Source organism: Cibotium barometz, chromosome 39 (genome assembly GCF_041138505.1).
Source record: "Cibotium barometz isolate CiBa-2024 chromosome 39, ASM4113850v1, whole genome shotgun sequence".
Classification (NCBI taxonomy): Eukaryota; Viridiplantae; Streptophyta; class Polypodiopsida; order Cyatheales; family Cibotiaceae; genus Cibotium; species Cibotium barometz.
In genome coordinates, this window is record NC_141084.1 from 46523410 (window position 1) to 46543665 (window position 20256).

The window sequence follows — 20256 nt, forward strand, 5'->3', positions numbered from 1 at the left end:
TCTGCTGCAGCCACCTGTGAACAAGTAAAGACCAAGCAAGTGTTGCTGCCCGACTGTGTGCTTAGAGAGAGAAAAACCAGTCAGCGTTGCTGCTCGACTAGCCCGCCTGCTTTTCCACAATCCCCAGCACCTGCGTGTAACTCTAGTCCAGACACCTCTTTGCTGCAGCCGCCTGTGTGCCAACCTTCTCCCCACGATCAGCCTTCTCCATGTGTAGCTGCAGCCGTTTTTTTTTCCCAAAGAAATCCCACTTGCTTCCCAACGTCATGATTTATGGTGTTGAGTCCAGATTCCTGATTTAAGCTTTTACTGGTGTTTGCACTATATATTGCATATTTTTGGGGCCATTTTTTCATCTTATTTAAAATGTTTAGTTTTTGCTAATCTAGGTGTGACCCCAGTTAAAACAGTACTTTCTTCTTTTTATGAGACGTTTCTATTCTTTATGAAGCATATGAAATGTGTTTCATATGGAATGTTACCAAAATGCTTGGTAACTATGTTCCAAACTTAGGCTGGTGTATTCATCATTTTGCTAGCCATCAACAAGGCATGGTTGGTGTCAAGAAAAACATGCTGACCACAGCAAGAGACCTCATCGTGTAAATAAATTTCTTTGCAGGGTTTCCATAAGATTGGAAAAGTAGTCTTGTAGATCATAGCCACGTTTAAAAAAAAAACGTGCATTGAATGATGAACAATTGTGGCTGACATGTGATCCCTGTTGGCCATAGGGGAAGCAATGGCAGCAATCCCAGTGATTAAGCATTGCATTTTGATGAGGCCTTCTCTCAATATTCTTCTCACGACTTCCACGGTGACATCCTAGTAAGTGCACATTTGTATCTTAAATCAGCATTTACTAGAGTAGATATCCTTGTTTTCTTGCAATTTTGTATTGGTATATCAGTTCGACTCTCAAGAGGGTGGGTAACCTCTGTGTTGCATTTGCAGTTTTGTTTTGCAGAAAATTCTTCCCTATGGAGTGCTTTGTCATGTGAGTTGTTTTATTTTTTCCTTTGTATATATTTGTAAAATGTATCATTTTATTTAGAGGACGATTAGCATCTTAGTGAGAGGTTTGGGGGATCTTTTATAATTTAAGCAAGGGGGATTTCTTTGTAAAAGCAATGGCTCATAAATTTTCTAGAATAAGAAATATCTCAAAAAGGTTATGAGAGGTGAAAGAAAGCTCTACAGCATTTACAAATAGTCTTAAATGCTCGAGTTATACACTTCACCCATGTAGTTGCTCTCTTAAGCTGCCTCTTCACCTGTAGCTCATAGCCAAGCTGACCATAGACACTAGAGCACATAGAGCTTGAGTAGAGAGCTGTTATGTTGCTAAACCACTTTCATACATAGAGTTGCTGCTGAAGAGAGTTTTTTAAACGAACTGAATTTATGGATGATTTCCATCCATGTGTGTCTAGGTGACATCAAAAGAGGAGTATTGTTTATTCAAAGGTTAGAATTCCTTGTAAAATGGGATTACAGAATTACTTCAGGAAGGCTCTAAGAAGGTGTCACAAGAGATGGACATCTATGTGGTATAGATGGCATATAGATGCCACTTTGAGGTGCCTTTCTATACCTTTATAAGCATGTATTCTCTTCTTGTTAGTACAAGAAGAGAATACATTTATAAGCATGTATTCTTTTCTTGTTAGTACAAGGGAGTGATAGCTTTGTGGAAGCTGTAATTGTCTATAAGCTTGAGAGCAATCTCTCTCTCATAGCTTTATCTACTCTTTGAGTTTAATTATGTGTGATTAGTTTGTTTTAGCCTTTCATTAGAGTGAGTTTAGGACGAGTGTTTTACTTAATTAATTTTTATTTGGAGTGTAACAGAGTGATGAAGATGCTTGCAAGCCATGCCAACGGTCTTGCACTTTGTGACCTTTTGTCTCGTCTTTTAGGCGCAAGGGCTAGGTTCTTTCCTTCTACCATGCACCTCTAGGATCGGCGACTATGTGGACATCAAGGTGAATGACACTGTGCACAAGGGCATGCCGCACAAGTTCTCCCACCACGGCCACATTTGTTAAATATTAATAGTGATTAATGTGGGAATAAACAAGTGCTGGTGGTTGAGTAAACTATCACTGAATGTAGGCCTTAAATAAAGCGGTTCCAATGTGTGTGAACAACCGCTAGTTTGTAAAAGTCTCTTGTGTGGGAACAACCTCTTAAAAGGCATATGTGGTGGCATCATATTTGACATATGTCACTGGTGGCATCATACTTAGCATATGTGGTGGAATCATATTTAGCATATGTGGTGGCATCACATCTAGCATATGCTTTAGATTATGTAATGAGGTCTCTCCTACAAAAAGGACCTACTTTACGGGAGGATTCTTACAGTGAGATGAAAAGGAGCGGTACTTCAAAGAGAACCGTTGTTTTTTCTGCCACCACACAGGACATGCCAAGAAGGATTGTACCAAATGGCAAGCGGAAAAAGGCAAACAACCATCCTCTACAGTGGCTACTGCCACAGCTGTACCACCCCCTCCACCCTCGCCCTCAACCACCAATGCTGTTCAACTTTTGCCCGCTTTGAATGTGGTACCCGCAGAGGTATTCGATGATAAGCACGAGGGTGGAGTTGAGGAGCGTCAGAAAGGTCTTATTCGAGCTTGTGCCATATGGCACAACGAAGGGGCAACAATTTGTTGTTCTCTTCGACATGGGCAGTTCAGAAGATGTCACCTCTTCATAGTTGGGGACCAAGATGAAATGTGCCCTTGTGCCGTATCATTTGGACGTGGATGGGTTCACTCGCGGCCTACGTACCCATATTTCCCAGAAAGCTCAACAGTTTGCCTTTATAGTTTAGAAGGCTCAGTTTTTGAGGGATTTCATCGTCTCGCCCCTTCTTGGGTGCGACATGATCCTTGGGATTAAGTGGTTTCGCTATACGCCCATTCTTGATCGGAGGCAGGACACCTTCATGATCGTCGAAGGTTTGCCTGTGCCGACTATCATTCGCGGGGATCGGAGCATTCAAGGTATTCCGCTTATTTCCCACCTTCAAGTCGGTAGAGCTATTAGAAAGGGAGTTGAGTGTACGATGATCTATATTCGCACATGGCAGATAGCAACATCCACGGTGACTCCATTAGAGCCATAGATGCGGGTCTCCTCCAGTAGTTTCAGAACATCATGTGGAGGGATGAACTTCCACCAAGACCTCCACCCTCTCGTCGTATTGAGTTGGTACCTGGAGCTGAGCCACCCAGTAAGTTTCCGTATCGTCTTTCCAAAGCGTCGGAAGCTGAGTTGGAGACGCAACTAGCATAGTTGCTTCGGTCTGGGTTCATCAGGCTTTCATCCTCTCCATTTGCTGCACTGATTCTTTTTGTGCAAAAGAAAGATAAGACCGCACGTCTCTGTGTGGATTACCAAGCCTTGAACAAGTTGACAATCAAGAACAAGTTTCCCATGCCAAGGATAGAGTACATCCTTGAAAGACTCAACAATGCTAAGTACTTCACCAAGATCGACCTCAAAAGTGGCTATCATCAAGTCATAATTTTCGAGGCCGATATCCCAAAGATGGCCTTTCGAATAGAACAAGGTCATTATGAGTTTGTGGTCATGCCCTTTGGTTTGACCAATGCACCAATAACATTCAACAAGATAATGTTTCGAGTCTTTGCCACTCATCGGTGTATGTCTTCATTTTTTTGGATGACATTCTTATTTTTTCTGCCACTGTAGAATAGCACGTGAAAGATGTTCAAAAGGTCTTGCAGCTTTTGTGAGACAACAAACTCTACATCAATTCAAAGAAGAGCATATTTGGAGTTCAAGAAGTCCAGTACCTGGTCTATGTGATCGGTTCCGACGGCATTCGCCTTGACCTTGAAAAGATAAAGGCGATGCTCAATTGGGACGTTCCAAAGATAGCCCAAGAGATATGTTTCTTCGTGGGCTTGTGCGAAGCATATAGCTCACATATGGATCGGTTTTCTAACCTTACAGCACCATTGACAAATTTGCTCAAAGAAGTGAAGACGAGAAGACAGAAAGTTTCAATCAGGTAAGGCTTTAGAAGCGTTCTTTGCTCTGCAAAAGGCGGCTTCCGAAGCACCAGTCCTTAAACTCACATCATGGGATGATCCCTTCGAGGTGATCATCGATGCCAGTAATCTCGCCATAGGAGCAATTTTGCAACAAGAAGGAAGACTTGTGGCATATTACAACAGAAAGTTAAATGATGCAGAAAAAATTATTTTGTCTATGACAAAGAGTTGCTAGGGGTTATCACAGCCTTGAGACGGTGGAAACCTTTTCTTCATGGAAGGGAATTTACTGTGAAGATGGACCACCAAGCCTTGAAGTGGTTGCAAACTATGCCAAGTGCCCAGTGGAGCGATAGACAGTACTGATGGGGTCTGTTGTTCCAACAGTTTGGCGGAATGATTGAGTATGTACTAGGTAAGAACTACCTTGTAGCAAGACGCTTTGAGTCGCAAAGGTAGTATTCAGACAGTACAGGAGTCCACTGTGTTGGAGATACAAGGAAAAGATTTAGACAATATGAAGACACAGTATATATGTAACATGCGGAAGTTTCGTGTTTGAATCGGTAACTTCAATGCTCAGAATTCAGCAATCTTTCACGACGAATATAACGCACACAACTGAAGTAGATGTGCATAAAAATAGAGAGAGAGAGAGAGAGAGAGGGAGAAGAGGACACAATATTGGGTCCCAAATACCTTCTATAGGGCCCCCACCACGAATGGTGTATTTGCTTTATTAGAATGATGTAAATCAGAAAATAAAGAGAGAATCTTGACTTGCAATGTTCACCTTGTTGGCTGTCCTGGCCCTTGGAAGCGCCAATCCCGTGTGAATAATGAGATGCTGGACTGAATACAGGGCTTGGGTATTTATACCCCTTCATGCATCCAGTCGGCCAGTTTACTGAATTTGGATGGCATAAAATCCTCACGACTTGCACAAGATCGCATTTAATGCTTTTAATTCCCAACATTTCACACCCAATACTGGGCGGGACCTTATGTGTATTCCTGCTGGGCTGTTGGCCGGCCTCTGCGGGCTTTCCCACACGTGGCCAACAAGCTGTCCAGGGCTTGTTGGGGCCCTGTCGGTTGCTTGTCCAAAGGCCCTAGGGCTGGTCGACAACCCCTCTAGCCCAAGCCAAGTCTAGTGGCATAGCCCGGGGCCTTGGGGGTGGTTCTACACCTCCCACAATAAGAGCTCTAGGCTCTTCCCTGGGGTAGCCCTATGGGTTGACCCCTTCTCTACATGCAAACCTACATGCCTACACAGATGCCTGGCACCTGGTTGCAGACCAGATACTTAGATCACCTGACATCATTCCAGAGGGAGAATCACAACATGGACTGGAACTACTTCATGTGCAGGACAATGCACACCTGACCTCGGACGCATAGAGTGGAACCTTGGCTGACTCGTCCCGGACTAGGCACACATGGGACCAGTTTCCACTCCAGGTCCTGCACCTTCTTGTTCAGATATGTCCACGACTCCACGTGGCATCCAAGTGCTGGATGCACGTGACATCTCCTTCTGCTTAACTTGATGGAAGCTGCATAGCCTCCAACTAGTCCGTCAATAAAGCCGGATGTCGTCGAAGAACTCTTTGTCAAGCCATACTGCTTCATGCGTCCCTCGGTCTTGAAACTTCATGAGGAACAGTCTTTGTCTTCGACCGGAGCCATGCTTGAAGCGGTGCAAAAGGATTTGTTCTAGAATCATCACTTCAGCTTCGTCAACTATATCTGGTTCCACTTTGTCTTTCACTTCTGAAGGGATTGGACCTGCATACGGTTTTAGCCAACTGGCATGGAACACATCATGCATAGTCTAGCTCGGAGGTAGCTTCAACTTCGTTGAAACCTCGTTAATCTTTCTCCCGATGGGAAAAGGTTTGATGCTCCTGAATGATAACTCTGGGCATTGCTTGCCTACTTGTTTCAACCTTTGCTTCATGATCCGAAGATAAACCCAATCTCTTTCTGAGAACTTCATATCCCTTCGGTCTTTGTTGGCTTGTCGAGTGGAGGCCTCTTGTGCTTTAGCCAACTTGTCTTTCACTGACTCCAAAATCTCCTTGTAAGTCCGTCGTTCTGTTCGCTTCAGGTACTGAAGACGAGGTTCTGGTCAATAGCGATTGGAATGGTCTTCCTAATGCTGCTTTATATGGAGTCTTGCCAATAGCTGAAGAAAAGGAATCATTCAAAACAGCTTGAACTAAAGACAAATATGATTCCCACTTACCTTGTTGATTGTGGACATAACACTTCAGCACATCAAAGGCCAACTGGTTGTAGATTTCTATCTGGCCATCAGTCTGTGGGTGAAATGCACTGGAAAAATTCAATTTAGTACCAAAGTTATCAAACAATGCCCTCCAAAAATGACTGGTAAACTTGGCATCTTGGTCTAACACTATGGTCCTACTACCTAGGGATCTCGCCAATCAGGTACCAATGCCGAATGAACTAATGGGCAACATCTTTGGCGGTCACATTGGCCCTGCATGGGATAAGCATAACAAATTTGCTAAATCTATCAACAATAGTCAAGCACCGAGTATTATGCTTATCCGGACTGGGAGGCAGATTCGTAACAAAATCCATCGAGACATCTTGGAAAGGTGTGTCGGGAATTAGTAAAGGTTGTAACAACCCTTATCTTCTTCCCACGAGGAGCCTTCACTTTTTGACAAATGTCACATTGTTGCACATGTGCAAACACATCTCGCCTCATTCTTGGCCAATAATATTGCCTTTCTAACTTCTTTAGAGTCGAATTCATGCCTCGATGACCACCTGTGATGGCGTCATGGGCATCATGGAGGAGAGCTGCCTTGAACAACTTCATGACATAAAGTCGGCCTTTGTAGAAAAGCCAACCATTGCATAACAAAAAGTGGCATGGTCTTGTGGTAGTCAATGCCTGTTCCCACTATGCACCGAATTCCTCGGAATCCGTGTACGTGTGCGTCATGTCATCTAGTCCCATACCAGTGAGGTCGAGTCTAGTGGTCTGAATCAAAGTCACTTGTCGGCGGCCACTAGGTTGGCCTTTCTTGGAAGTTACTCGATCAAACCACCAAAGTGCTGGAAGATCTAGCTCCAGCGGTGCTGACGGTCACTCTAGTAGTGTGCACTTGGCATTGTCTGGATCCATCGTAATGCTTGATGGTTGGTGCGAATGGCCATAAAGGAAATGTTTCCAATGTTTCAAGGCCTGAATGACTGATAGGAGGTCTTGATCGTAGACCGAGTAATTCTTTTCTGCGGACAGTAACTTACGAGAGATGTAAGCCATTGGATGGCCATTTTGTTGTAATAGACCTCCAATTGCGATGTTACTTGCATCGGTGATCACCTGGAATGGCTCGTCCCACGAGGTAAGGGCTAGACAAGGTGTTTCTGACAAAGCCACCTTGAGGTTCTTGAATGCCTCCAATGCCCGTGGAGTCATTCGAATCCGTTGCTTTCTAGTTGTGACACCCTTTAGCAGATCAGTGAGATCCGCCCGAGAGGTCAGAAAACTTGTCTATGTGGGTGGAGTATGCCTAGTATATACCCACAAAGGATCTGATGTCAAAAGCAGTATGTGGTACTTCCCAATTGACAATCTCAGCCACCTTGGGATCGTGTCATTGTTCGTGTGCGTTCTTTCATCTTCCTTAATTGCACACCCCAAGTGATCAATCACATCAAATACATGATGTTGGCCCGAGGAATTTGGAAGCACTTGGATTCTTTGTACAACAAGGTATCACCCATGAAGAGAATTTCCTTGGAAGTGCAGATGCGGGTGATGAATCCTGCAAAGTCTTCGACAATGCGAGAGCACATCAACAAACTCCAGGCTCTTTAGCAGGAGGTTCTTTAGGTTGGGAAGGAGATAGCTTTAGAGGATATGGCCATCACTTTGCTGTCTCATCTTACCCCTCAGTACTCAGCTTTCTATTCTTCTTTGATCACCAGTGGGAGGCTTAGTACCATTACACGGGAGGAGCTTGTGCCGATGGTTTTGGATGTCACTAGTTGGGAATTCTCTACGCTTCAGGACCTATGGATAGACTTCATTGTGTGGACATGACACTTCATAACAGGGGACTTATGTCTCCGTCAATGGTCATGCGGACTGGCACTTCATGGTAGGGGACTAATGTCTACACCAGGGGCCAATAGGCTGGACATGAGAGGTTGGGGATTTTGGTTCGTGCCCATGTCGAGATTACGGTATTCCGGTTGGCCTGGGGATGTAATATCTACGCTCGGAATGACCGTTTTTTACAAGCTAAATGAAAGGGAGTTTGTCCAATACATTCTTATGCATGGCATACTTGCATGTACGAAACTGTTTTTGTGTGCACTGTTTTACTACCTGCAAGACCTGTATGTGTAGTTAATGGGCAGGGGACGCCCGCCCGTGAACTGTGCGCGTGAATCTGTATTCTGACCTAGCTTGTGGGCTGTAGACAGGTGGTAGGTGTGCCTCTAAACTCTATGTTTCTTCATTTAAGAGTTATGGCCAAATTTGCTGTTTTGCAAGTCCACACCTCATTTGAGTGTGGGCGGATAAGTTATAAGTGACTTTCATTCACACTTCATTAAAGTATAGGCGGACAACTTATAAGTGGGTTTGGGCGCTTGGCCAAGGCTTGGCCACCCTCCCACTCTTGGGAGAGTTATGGACACTTGGAAAGTGGCCCAATGAAAATCTTTTGCCAGAATTGGACCAAGGCTTATCCTCTCTTCCTCTCTCGCATTAGATGGGCGCATATGTGAAACCCTAATTTTTGTAAAACCCTAATTTTCAAATTTTTTTCAACAAAAACAGGTTATTCAATCTTTACTTATGCTTATCTCTACATATGGTGCTGCTGAATTTTGAAACTCTAAATTTCAGAAACCCTAATTTTTGCAAAAAACCCAATTTCAGAGTCCTAGTGTTCTAGAAACCCTGAATTTAGCTAAAACCCTAATTTGCAGAAACCGTAATTTCAGCCGGGAGTACAATGGAGAATTCTTTCATCACTACTTCAACCTAAAGCTAGAAGGAGTCTGCATTTGTCAACCGTTTTTGGATAAGAGCTTCCTGTGTTCTCTAATCTACTCTACATCCGCGTTCTTGGCCATTATGGTCTCCTATGTCTCGGCCTGGCACACACATTTGCATTTGTATGGATGCTAGTAGAGCATAGCTGCTTGTGGTAAGACACTAGGGATTGGGAAGTGAGATTCTTCTTCGAAAGAAGCTGTGGATTCAACCTCTTCAAAGATACAACTTGTTTGAAGATGTTTTCATATGCATGGATGTCATTGGAAATCTGGCACGCATTGCCTATGAAGCTTGTATGTAATCTACCTTGGTAATACAATCAAGTTACAAGGAGGTTGGCCCTTTCCGGCCCTATTGCAGTGTCATTTAAAATTTCAGCATTGCTATCTCGTTTGGTTTTGTGCCATTTCATCTTGTTTAATAGTATTAATAGTTTAAGTGTGCGACAAGATTGTGCTCAGCCCTATTTGGGGTAATTTCAGTTTTGGACTAGGAAGAGCGGTTTAGGAACTCTCCACAAGGCGGAGGTTCTGAGCCTTTGATTGGCCAACGGTTGAAAGGCCGCAACAACAACAACAAGGCAAAGGGAAGTCTTTACTGACGAAGTCTTCTGAGAAGAAGTTCGACTCAGAGCGTGATGTTTTGAAGGCCGAACGGACATGTAACCATTGTGACCTGCATTCTGTGCAACCACACTTCCACTCACATCAGCCCCAACAGCTTCTTTTTCAGCAGCATACCAGCTGCTCATCTCATCAAAAACAACATCCCTGCTTACCCTCAACTCACGTGTAGCAGGGTTATAACATCTGTATCCCTTTTGCTCAAGGGAGTATCCAATAAACACACATTTTTCAGCTTTTGGATCCAGCTTAGTTCTCAGCTCATCTGGCACATGCACATATGCAATGCATCCAAAGACTTTCAGATGAGATAAATCTGGTTTTCTGCCAGTAAACCTCTCCTCTGGAGTTACATCATGTATGGCTGCAGTTGGAGTCCTGTTCATGATGTATACTGCTGTAGAAACAGCCTCAGCCCAATAGCAATGCGGCATATTCTTCTCTTCCATCAATGCTCGCGCAATCTCAGCAATGTGCCTGTTTTTCCGCTCAGCAACTCCATTTTGCTGCGGAGTGTATCTGCATGTGAACTGTCTCCGAATACCATTCTTTTTCAAAAAATCAGAGAACTCATTGGAGAAGTATTCTCCCCCTCCATCTGACCTTAGGCACTTGACATATTTTCCTGTTTGCTTTTCAACCAAAATTCTGAAATTCTGAAAGTGAGTGAACACCTCACTCTTCTCCTTCATGAAATATACCCACACTTTCCCTGTGTGGTCATCAATGAAAGTGACATAGTACCTGCAGCCTCCCATAGACACGGTCTTCGTAGGACCCCATACATCTGAATGCACAACATCTAGTGCATTTCTGCTCACATATCTGTTACGTGGAAACACATGCTTTGTTTGCTTCCCAAATTGGCATGCTTCACAGATTTTATGCATACCTTCCACTTTAAATTTTGGCAGCCCTGTCACAATTCCTTTTGTCTGCATAGACTTCAATCTCTGCACATTCACATGTCCAATTCTTTTATGCCATATGTCTGTGTCTGCAACAATTCCTGAATCATTTGCAAACATCGCAGCACTCATTTCAGGCATGTCTACATCCAACGTAAACATTCTGCCCACTCTGTTGCCTTTTGCAACCAACCTGCACTTGTCTTTGAAATCTTCAACATAACACCCATCAGGGTTAAACCGAACCTGCAAACCCTGCTCAATCATCTGGCCAACTGAAACCAGATTCTTTGTTATGTTCGGTACATGAAGTACATCTGCAAGGTACTTCACTTTGCCATCCTGCATAGACAATGGCACATCTCCAACGTGGGCAATTGGATGAGCAGTGTCATCCCCTGTTTCCACAAAACCTGGTCTTTCCGGGTTTTTCATCTCCTTGAACCACTCCCCATGACTCGTCATGTGCTTCGAAGCGCCTGAATCCACATACCATACATTATCTTTTTATGCTGCATCAACATTTTCAGACATGGCATTCACGACATGCTGCATAACAAACAACCTTTCATTATCCTCATTATTTCTGCTTGAGGATGCATAGTTGTTTTGCTGCACTTTCCCATTTTGCATGTCAGCCTGCTTCTTATAACATTCTGACTGCACATGTCCAGGCTTACCACAATAATAGCATTCACGTGCATCATTATATTGCCTTTGCCAATTTCCACGGCCTCTTTGACTCCCCCTGCCTCTGAATTTGCCTCTTCCACCTGCGTGTTGTTGTTGTTGTTGATTCTGGGACTGTTGTTGTTGTTGCTGCTGCTGGCCATAATTCTGATTACCTGTTCGGCCACCTCCTTGACCGCGTCCACGGCCTCCTCTACCTCGTCCTCTTCCTGAACTCGTGTAGAAGGCCTGTTGCTCTGAACTGTTTTTGCTTTGTGAAGTCTGTTGGTCTTCACCCAAGCTCTTCTCTTCGATAATCAGCATAGACACCAAATCTGTAAAGTTGGGAATGTTTTCTCGAGTCTGAATAGACGTCTTGAACGCCTTGTATTGTGGCCCGAGACCACGTAGACAGACTTCCACCTTGTTATCATCATCTACTGACACACCAATAGATGCAAGGGATTCCACAATACCCTTTATCTTCAACGCATAGTCATTCACAGACATGCTCTTTTTCTCTACAGTATGAAGTTCATTCTTCAACTGTATCTTACGAGCCTTGGTATTTGTTTCATAAAGCTTTACCAAGGTGTCCCACGCCTCCTTTGGGGACTTGGCATCCTGAATGTGCCCAATCATGGTGTCCTGTATACTAATGGAGAGCCAATACATAACCTTCCTGGCTCCTTGGTTCCAGTCTTTAAACTCTTTCACATCTGCAGCAGTCGGATTTATATCCGGTATCTCCGGTGCCTCTTCATGCTCGCCTTCTATGTAGTCCCAATAGCCTTTTCCCATCAGGAAATTCGTCAACCTGAACCTCCAAGCATGGAAGTTATTCTTATCCAGCTTCTCAGCCACAATCTGTGTTATGCCATCATTAGACATCTTGCCAAACACACAATTTTACCAGAAACTGCACTCTGGTTTTTCTGCACAAATGCTGTATTTTCTGCACAGCGGTACTGTAGTACTCTCAAATGTCACAACCAGTGACTTCAATGCACATACATACACCCAATGGCAACTGTAGACCTCTTGCAGCACCCACAGTGTCTGCACAGTCAATCTGTCTTCCTGCAGTTCTTAAAACAGAGTTCTGCAGTGAATCGATGACTTACCCGCAGTGCTTGTAATCGCCTGCTTTCTGCAAAACGGAGGTCCAGACGTGTCCGAAACGCGTTTTCGGCCCGAAAATATTAGTCCGTAGGACTGTATAGTTGCCCTATAGCTTCACTCCCGCGAAGAAAGCTCCTCAATCAGAGATCGTTTGCCGGTGCCTCCCGTAGAGCTCCCGACAAGGGTGTAGTCACCAACACAATAGGGAAGAGTAGTTGAAGCTCTTACCCTCGTACCGCTTCCTGTGGTTCTCTTGCAGCTCAGCCCTTAGCACGAACCAGGCTCTGATACCATGAAAAGATGCAGGGGGGAAGAGAGCTTGAGCTCTTGCAAGCACACACACACACTCACAAAACCCTAATAGAGAACACACAAGGTGAGAGGCTGAAAATCTTCTTTTTCTCTACTCAACACTCAACACACCATATACAAAGATATGAGTACACAATAATATGAAAGGTACTCAACCAATACATACACGGGTTCTCTATAGTGTGAACCCGACTAAATGAGCTGGCGCTGTTGGGATAACAAGAAAACAAAACACCTCTATAGCAAGGTCTCCCAAAAGTGCTCAAGATACAAGATCAGCACCACAAATCTCTACACACAATCCTCCATGAACCATGAGGATTCAAAGAAATGATCTCATGGGAGTTTACTAGCACACGCCCACCCAAAAGATCACTCCATACACCCAGAAAGCACCTGTCTTGACATGGAATTACGACACACATCTACCAATGCACTTGAAGACAAGAGCTTCCTCTTCAGCAATTCAACACCCCAAATCATTCACTTCAGACATATCCCTCATAATTTGTATACATATGGAGGTAGCGCCCACTACACGGAATTACACCAAAGCTGCCACAAACTGCAGCAAGATTGACGAGGAGGAGATGTTGCCCTGTGTTGACACTTCTCTATCTCTCTTCTGACTTATCTAGATTGACTTCTACCTCAGCATTCTGATGCAGAATTCTACTTTCAAAACCTTTACAGAAACAAATCTTTCCCTTTGTGTACCACACACTCTCCCTAGCTCTCAGACTACATCACCATGCAAAGATACCACACATATCATAGCTAAACGTCAAAGAAGGAAACTGACACGACTGACATAAGCCCCTCTCTGTCTTCTTCATATACAAGATCATTGTAGTGTCTCAACCATAAGACATGGGAAAAATCAGACAAGAAGAAACTCCACAAAAAGCTCAAAGAACTTCCACAGATAGATCCTAACCATAGCACTTCAAAGCCCCATCTTCAGTGGCCACTGTCGGAGAAGAAATTGAACCAAATCATGTATCTAATAGAGGAGCCACTCTGAGAACCCTGGGACATACCATGACCAATTCTCCAGCATTCAACCCTCTCTTTGCTTTGTTCCATGAACTGCTATTCTCATGCTGCGCTGGCCATCACTGCGCACTGAAAGGAACTGTGGGAGCTCTAACTTACATGTATTGAAGTGAAATCAAACCTGCAGCAGTTTTCCATTCTGAGCTTCCATTCTCTTCTCTTTTTGTGGTAGCCCGAACTGTACTCGCTTCCCCCAGCCGATGCCGCCTTCGTCTTCTCTCTAGAACTTTGCTCCACCCTGTCTCCTCGTGATCGCTACATACCTTCTATTTTGAACTGCAGACCTGCACTTTTTTCTTTTAGTTGCCACGGGCCTTTTTCACCATTCTGGATTAACCATGCATCACCATTCTTTTGCCTTTGCATTGTGTTTGTGAGGAATTTATTCTGCCCTTCACATATAACCCTCCTGGATTAAAGGGGAACAATAAAATGTTCCAAAACCTTTTAGCTGCACTGATCCAACTGCCCGGATGAACAACCTGCAGCCTGCCTTCAAACTGCAACTGTGCCTTTTCCTTCGCAACTAGCTGCATCTCTTGGTCAACATCCACAAACTCTTTATTCTTCAACCTGCTCACGGCATTCCAAACCTGATTATCTCCCATGCATTTTTTAGCATTCTCCTGAGCATCAAATAGCCCACCATCATCCATATCTAGATACTTTTCAAACAAATGATGGACACCTTCCAAGGTGTCATCCCACAGCAGATCCTCAACACTATCTACATCACAACCCATGCACTCATGTGCATATGGGCTCTAAATAAGGTTTATAAAACCCCAAAAAAAAAACTAACCATCATACTTTCATCGGCTTATGCACACATATATACAATAAGTACAAAAAGCTGAGTTTTTTTCCCAAAATGCGCGTGACATAGTTTGCCACACCCCATGTCTGCTCGATCATTCATGGTCAGCAGCAGAAAAGAGAAGTTGTAAGTCCATTGATGAAGTATTACTTTCCTTCTCATGATCAGAAAACACATCAGAATTTTCCTCATCTTTAACCACGGACATCAATCTTGTAAAGTACTTTTTCAACCTGTATCCATTCACACGCGATTTATGTGGAGTGCCATCTAAATCAGCAAGGAGATATGTACCATTTGGAAATCTGTTCATTACCATGAAAGGACCTTGCCATTTGATTTGAAACTTCTTTTGAAAAGTTTTATCAAGCTTACTATTATAACGAAGAACTATATCACCTTTTTTGATGTCTTTATCCTTCACTTTAGCATTTGCCTTTGCTTGATTAGTCTTCAATACCTGCTCATAGTGTTCAAGGGCAAGCACTCTATCTAATTGCACGCGTTGAAGATACAAAAGCCTTTCTTTGAACTCATCATAACCTTTCTCTTGAAGCTCACACATCAGCCTTAATGCCGGAATCTCTACTTCAATGGGAAGCAAAGCTTCTCTACCAAACACCAAGTGAAAAGGAGAGAAATTAGTACCTGACTTGATTGCAGTCCTATAAGCCCATAGAGCACAAGGTAGTTCTAAATCCCAAGTCTTCACATGATTCTTTGTCATCTTCGTAAGCATTCTAATGAGCTCTCCATTGAACCTTTCATTCATACCATTGCATTGAGGATAGTATGGAGTAGTGTACCTGCGATGTATATGAAGTTTCTCACATAGAAAGTTCACAAGCTCTCCTCTGAAACCTGGACCTTTGTCAGAAAGTAGCTCCAAAGGCATGCCAAATTTACAACAAATATCTTCATAAACAAATTTGGAAACATCTTTACTTGTAACATGCTTCACGCCTTTAGCTTCAGCCCATCTAGAAAGATAGTCAACAGCAGTGAGTATGTAACATTTACCTCTACCTGTCATGGGCAATGGGCCAATTGCATCAATACCCCACTTCTCAAAGACATCATAAGCCAAAATAGTGCCTCTAATTTCTGATTTTAGCACCCTACTTGCCATGCTTTGACATTCCTTGCAAGACTTACACCAATGATGAACATCACGTTGTATACTTGGCCATACATACCCCTCCTGTAAAATCTTATGTAGGGTGATTTTTGAAGCAAAATGGCCGCCACAAGAACCTTCATGATTTTCCTCCAAGATCCTGTAAATTTCCTCTTTCCAAGGCACCCTTCTCATGACAAGATCAGCTCCCCTCATAAACAAAGTATCTCCAAGAAGTACATACCTTTTAGCACGTCGAATAAAGGCGTCTTTCTTTGATGACTCCAAATTTCCTGGAAGCATACCTGTTTGAAGAAATTCCTCTTCCTTATCCAAGGTTTCCCTTCCCAAATAAAGAGGAGAATCAGCCCTAATCACATACAATTGCTCTATCATAGTTTGAGCTGCACCATGTGCTTCTTCATTCTGACTTCTGTCAATATGCCTCAAACTCCATGCTTCAAAACGCTTAAGCAAACTCTTCACTTGAAAACACAAAACCTTAAGCCTCTGATTTTTACTCTGCCACACCCCAAGTACTTGTTTTACTACTAAAAGTGCATCACCTCTTACCCTTACACGGTGTATCCCAAGATGTAGGCAAAAGTGGAGACCTCTCTCCAAAGTAGCATACTCTGCTTCATTGTTGCTTTGTGCCATAATCTTCAAACCTCTCTTAGTTACCAAAATGCCTTTTGGATCATAGATTACAATCCCCCCTGAAGCTTCACTATGGCTTTTCCTGTAAGAACCATCAAAAAATAATGTAAAAGCATCATCTATGTCTGGGGCTTCTATGTGCCGCTTCTTCACGATATCCTCCTTGATGAGAAGAGGACTCTCTTTGTATGTAAGCAAATCAGCCAAAGTAGCTCTTGTACTTTCCTCAACAAGAAAAGAAAACTGAAATTCCTGTAGCTCCACAATCCACTTCATAAGCCTCTTTGACAAGTTAGAGCTATTCACCAATTGTGGCAATAAAGTGTAGCTTGTGAGAAAAGTGAATGGCTTTGGAAGAAGGTAATGCCTAAACCTTCTACAAGCATAAACCACACTCACCATAATAAGCTCCACTTCTGTATAGCTTCTTTCTGTCTCCATCTTCACCCTACTAGCACAATAAACCGGTCTCATATAGTGAGAATCTTTACCTTGTTGAAGCAGCATAGCTCCGATAGCATCCTCACCCACTGTTGGATTAACATAAAATTCTTTATCCCAATTAGGAGCTTGCATGGCTGAAAGAGAACCAAGAACTTCCTTGACGCTTTGAAACACCTCTTCACATTCACTTGTCCACTCTAGAGGATCCAACTTTGCCACTTGTTGTAGAGGATAAAGAATTTGAGAAGATAAAGGAATAAACCTTGACATATACTTCACCTTTTGTATAAATGTAGACAATTGCTTTGTATCCTTGGGTGATGATAAGAGAACCAAAGCTTTGACTTTATCAGGATCCGCTTCAATTCCATTTTCTGAAATCATATGACCCAAAAACTTCACTCTTGGTTGTGCAATATGACACTTCTTTGGATTCAATTGACCGCCACTTTCATCATATCTTCCAAATGCCAACTCAAGCTTTGAGCAATGATCTTTCCTGGAACTATAGACACAAAAATCATCAATAAGATCCTTCACAAACTTTCCAAGGAAAGGAAGGAACACCTTGTTGACACATCTTTGATACCAAGCACAACCATTCATGAGGCCAAAAGGGAGAACCCGATAGCAAAAACATCCCCATGGAGTGATAAATGTGGTCTTCTTTTGATCTTCAAGAGATAAAGAAAGCTGAAAATATCCTGAGAATCCATCACATACACTATACCTCTCATGCCCTGCAACCGTATCCAATATGTCATCAATGAAAGGAAGAGGATACGGATCCCTCTTCATTGCTGCATTAAGTGGCTTATAATCTACACAAATCCTCCATTTACCATCCTTCTTTGGTGTAACAACCACAGGACTTACCCAATCTGTAATACTCACAGGACAGATGAAGCCGGCTTTAAGAAGCTTGTCCACCTCTTCTTTAAGAGCATCAAGTTGTACCTGTCCCATCCTTCTTAACTTTTGACGTATGGGCTGAGCCCCTTCCTTGAGTGGAATGTGAATATCCTCTCCCTTAAAACCTCTAATTTCCTCATAAGAAGTGATAAACAAATCAGGGAACTGCTCTAGCATATGTAAGTACTCACCTCTCTCATGACTAGTCAAATCTGCAGATAACATGCTTTCGAGAAGCTCCTTCTTCACATGAGGTTGAACTTTGGGTTGCATCAGCCCTTCAATTTGCTCATAAGGACCAGAAGTGCCTTCATCATCCATAAGGTAGATAACTTTATGATTCATTTTCCCTTCTTCTTCAAGAAACAAGGAGGAGACATCCACATCACTTTCATAGCTAGAGTTTGATTCACTTTCTTCATCCCTTGAATCTTCTTCATCACTTGAGTATTCTTCATCATCACCTTCATCAAATTCAGCACCCAAAGGTTGCTTACTTGCCATGTCAAAGCTCTTCTTATCACCCCTTTTGTTGTAGAGGGTTATGGTACCATGTCCCCAATCTTGTATGGCTTTAGTTGCTTGCAACCATGGTCTTCCAAGTATAAGAGGAAAAGCACCAATACCTGCGGGCATGACATGGCAACTGACCAGTGTCTTGATATCAAAAACATCCACTTCCAAGTCCTTTACGATGCCCAAACACTTCACCCTTGCTTGGTTGGCTAGCTTGATGCGAAAACCTGATTTCTTCACAACATTGAGGCCTAGCTTTGTCACACATGCTTGAGTAATAACACATACCTGAGCACCACCATCAATGTAAGCCTCTCCAATGCTTTGCTTCCTATGCCATGCATCCACAGTAGGGCATATGTCAGGTAATTCACTAAAAGAGAGAACTCTCACTGATCCCCGAGTAGGTTCTTTCTTCATAGGGTTGACAACCTGCTTCCATTGCTTTTTTAATCTTGGGCAAAGTTGCATGAGTTGACCAAAGGTAATATCCACCTTTCTACTCACCAAATCAGCTCTCAAATTATAATTTGATTGCCCCTCTCCCAATGGCAAGTCTCCCGTATCATAGTGCCGCCTAGGTCTCCTCTTCTTCTTTTCTTTGGTTGCACCCGCTTCACCCTGCTTTCCTTTTTTATGGCTGGGACCTGGATCACTAGCCTCTTGCTCTCTTGTAGCCCTCTTACCCATGGGCATAACCATTGCTTCCGAATCAGCCCTAGCTTTCTCCAAACCAATCACATTTACCACTTTAGTCTTACCCTTCTCTTCAGCTGTCAAACCACTTGGTCCTGCTTCCCCTTTGATTTCAATACCATAATCATGGGAACGTGAAGGAACCTGTGATGGAAGAGGGAACATATCACCACCCATTCTCTTTGGCTTATCACATTGAGGACTCTTATGACCAATTTCTCCACAATTGTAGCATTGAGGAATCTCACCCCTTCCATATGTGCCTCTTCCTCTACCATTTGTTCCTGCTTCATAACTTCCATAACCCCGAGCATAACCATAACCTTGACCTCTCCCACCTCCCATCATATGGACACTAAGATTCTTCATGAGACCAACCACTTCTTGCATATCCCTGTGAAGAACATCAGAAGCTCCCGAAGGGGCACCACATACTCCTTGAGAAACCTGCATACCATTCCCAATCATTGACTCTTTTATAGGTACTTGTGGTAGATCCATAGCCCTCACTTCAACCTTAGGGTCCACTTTAATTCCAAGCTGATGTAAACGTTGCATCTTCCACTCTTTATTTTTTGCCACTTCAACTGCTTCATCAAATGTCTTTGGTTGCTTTAATTCCACCTTCAAGCGTAGACTAGCCTTCAAACTTCTAAGAAACCTGTTTTTCTTCAACATAATAGGAGGGTTTTCAGCACCTAAAGCCACACACCATCTCTCCCATAACTCACTAAATTTCTTCACATAAGCATCCACGCTTTGGTCTTCACCTTGAACAAGACTTTGAATGGAATGCCATACCTTATCAGGGTCTTCTACCCTCCGAAAACGTTCCAAGAAAACCTGCCGTGCTCCATCATAAGTAACTACTTGAGGTGGCTGAGATGTTTGTACAAAAGCTTGATATTCCCTCAGCCAAGCTCTAGCTTCATCCTTAAGACAAAAAAAGAAAATTCTCAACACAACTGCAGGGTCCTGCCTATCAGCAAGTAAACATTGGAACTCCATGTCTTCAATAAACTTTTCAGCATTCTCCTCTTCATGTCCATGAAACTCGGGAAAATTTGCAGCCATCTTTAACAAAACCTGTAAACCCAAGGTCACTTGAAAGCGTTCCTCAGTGGGGGCACCAAAACACTGTTGGGATAACAAGAAAACAAAACACCTCTATAGCAAGGTCTCCCAAAAGTGCTCAAGATACAAGATCAGCACCACAAATCTCTACACACAATCCTCCATGAACCATGAGGATTCAAAGAAATGATCTCATGGGAGTTTACTAGCACACGCCCACCCAAAAGATCACTCCATACACCCAGA

The 20256-nt window shown here is 43.2% G+C and overlaps 1 protein-coding gene across 3 annotated transcripts in view; it reads left to right on the forward strand.

Moving 5' to 3' along the window:
* Positions 1–20256, forward strand: part of KDTA (KDO transferase A) — an 89056-nt gene that overhangs the window by 9245 nt on the left and 59555 nt on the right. For all 3 annotated transcript variants that reach the window (XM_086778792.1, XM_086778793.1, XM_086778794.1), the window contains 2 exons: positions 735–828; positions 955–997. In XM_086778792.1, coding sequence (XP_086634918.1) covers positions 735–828; positions 955–997 — 137 coding nt within the window. The remainder of the gene's footprint in view (positions 1–734; positions 829–954; positions 998–20256) is intronic.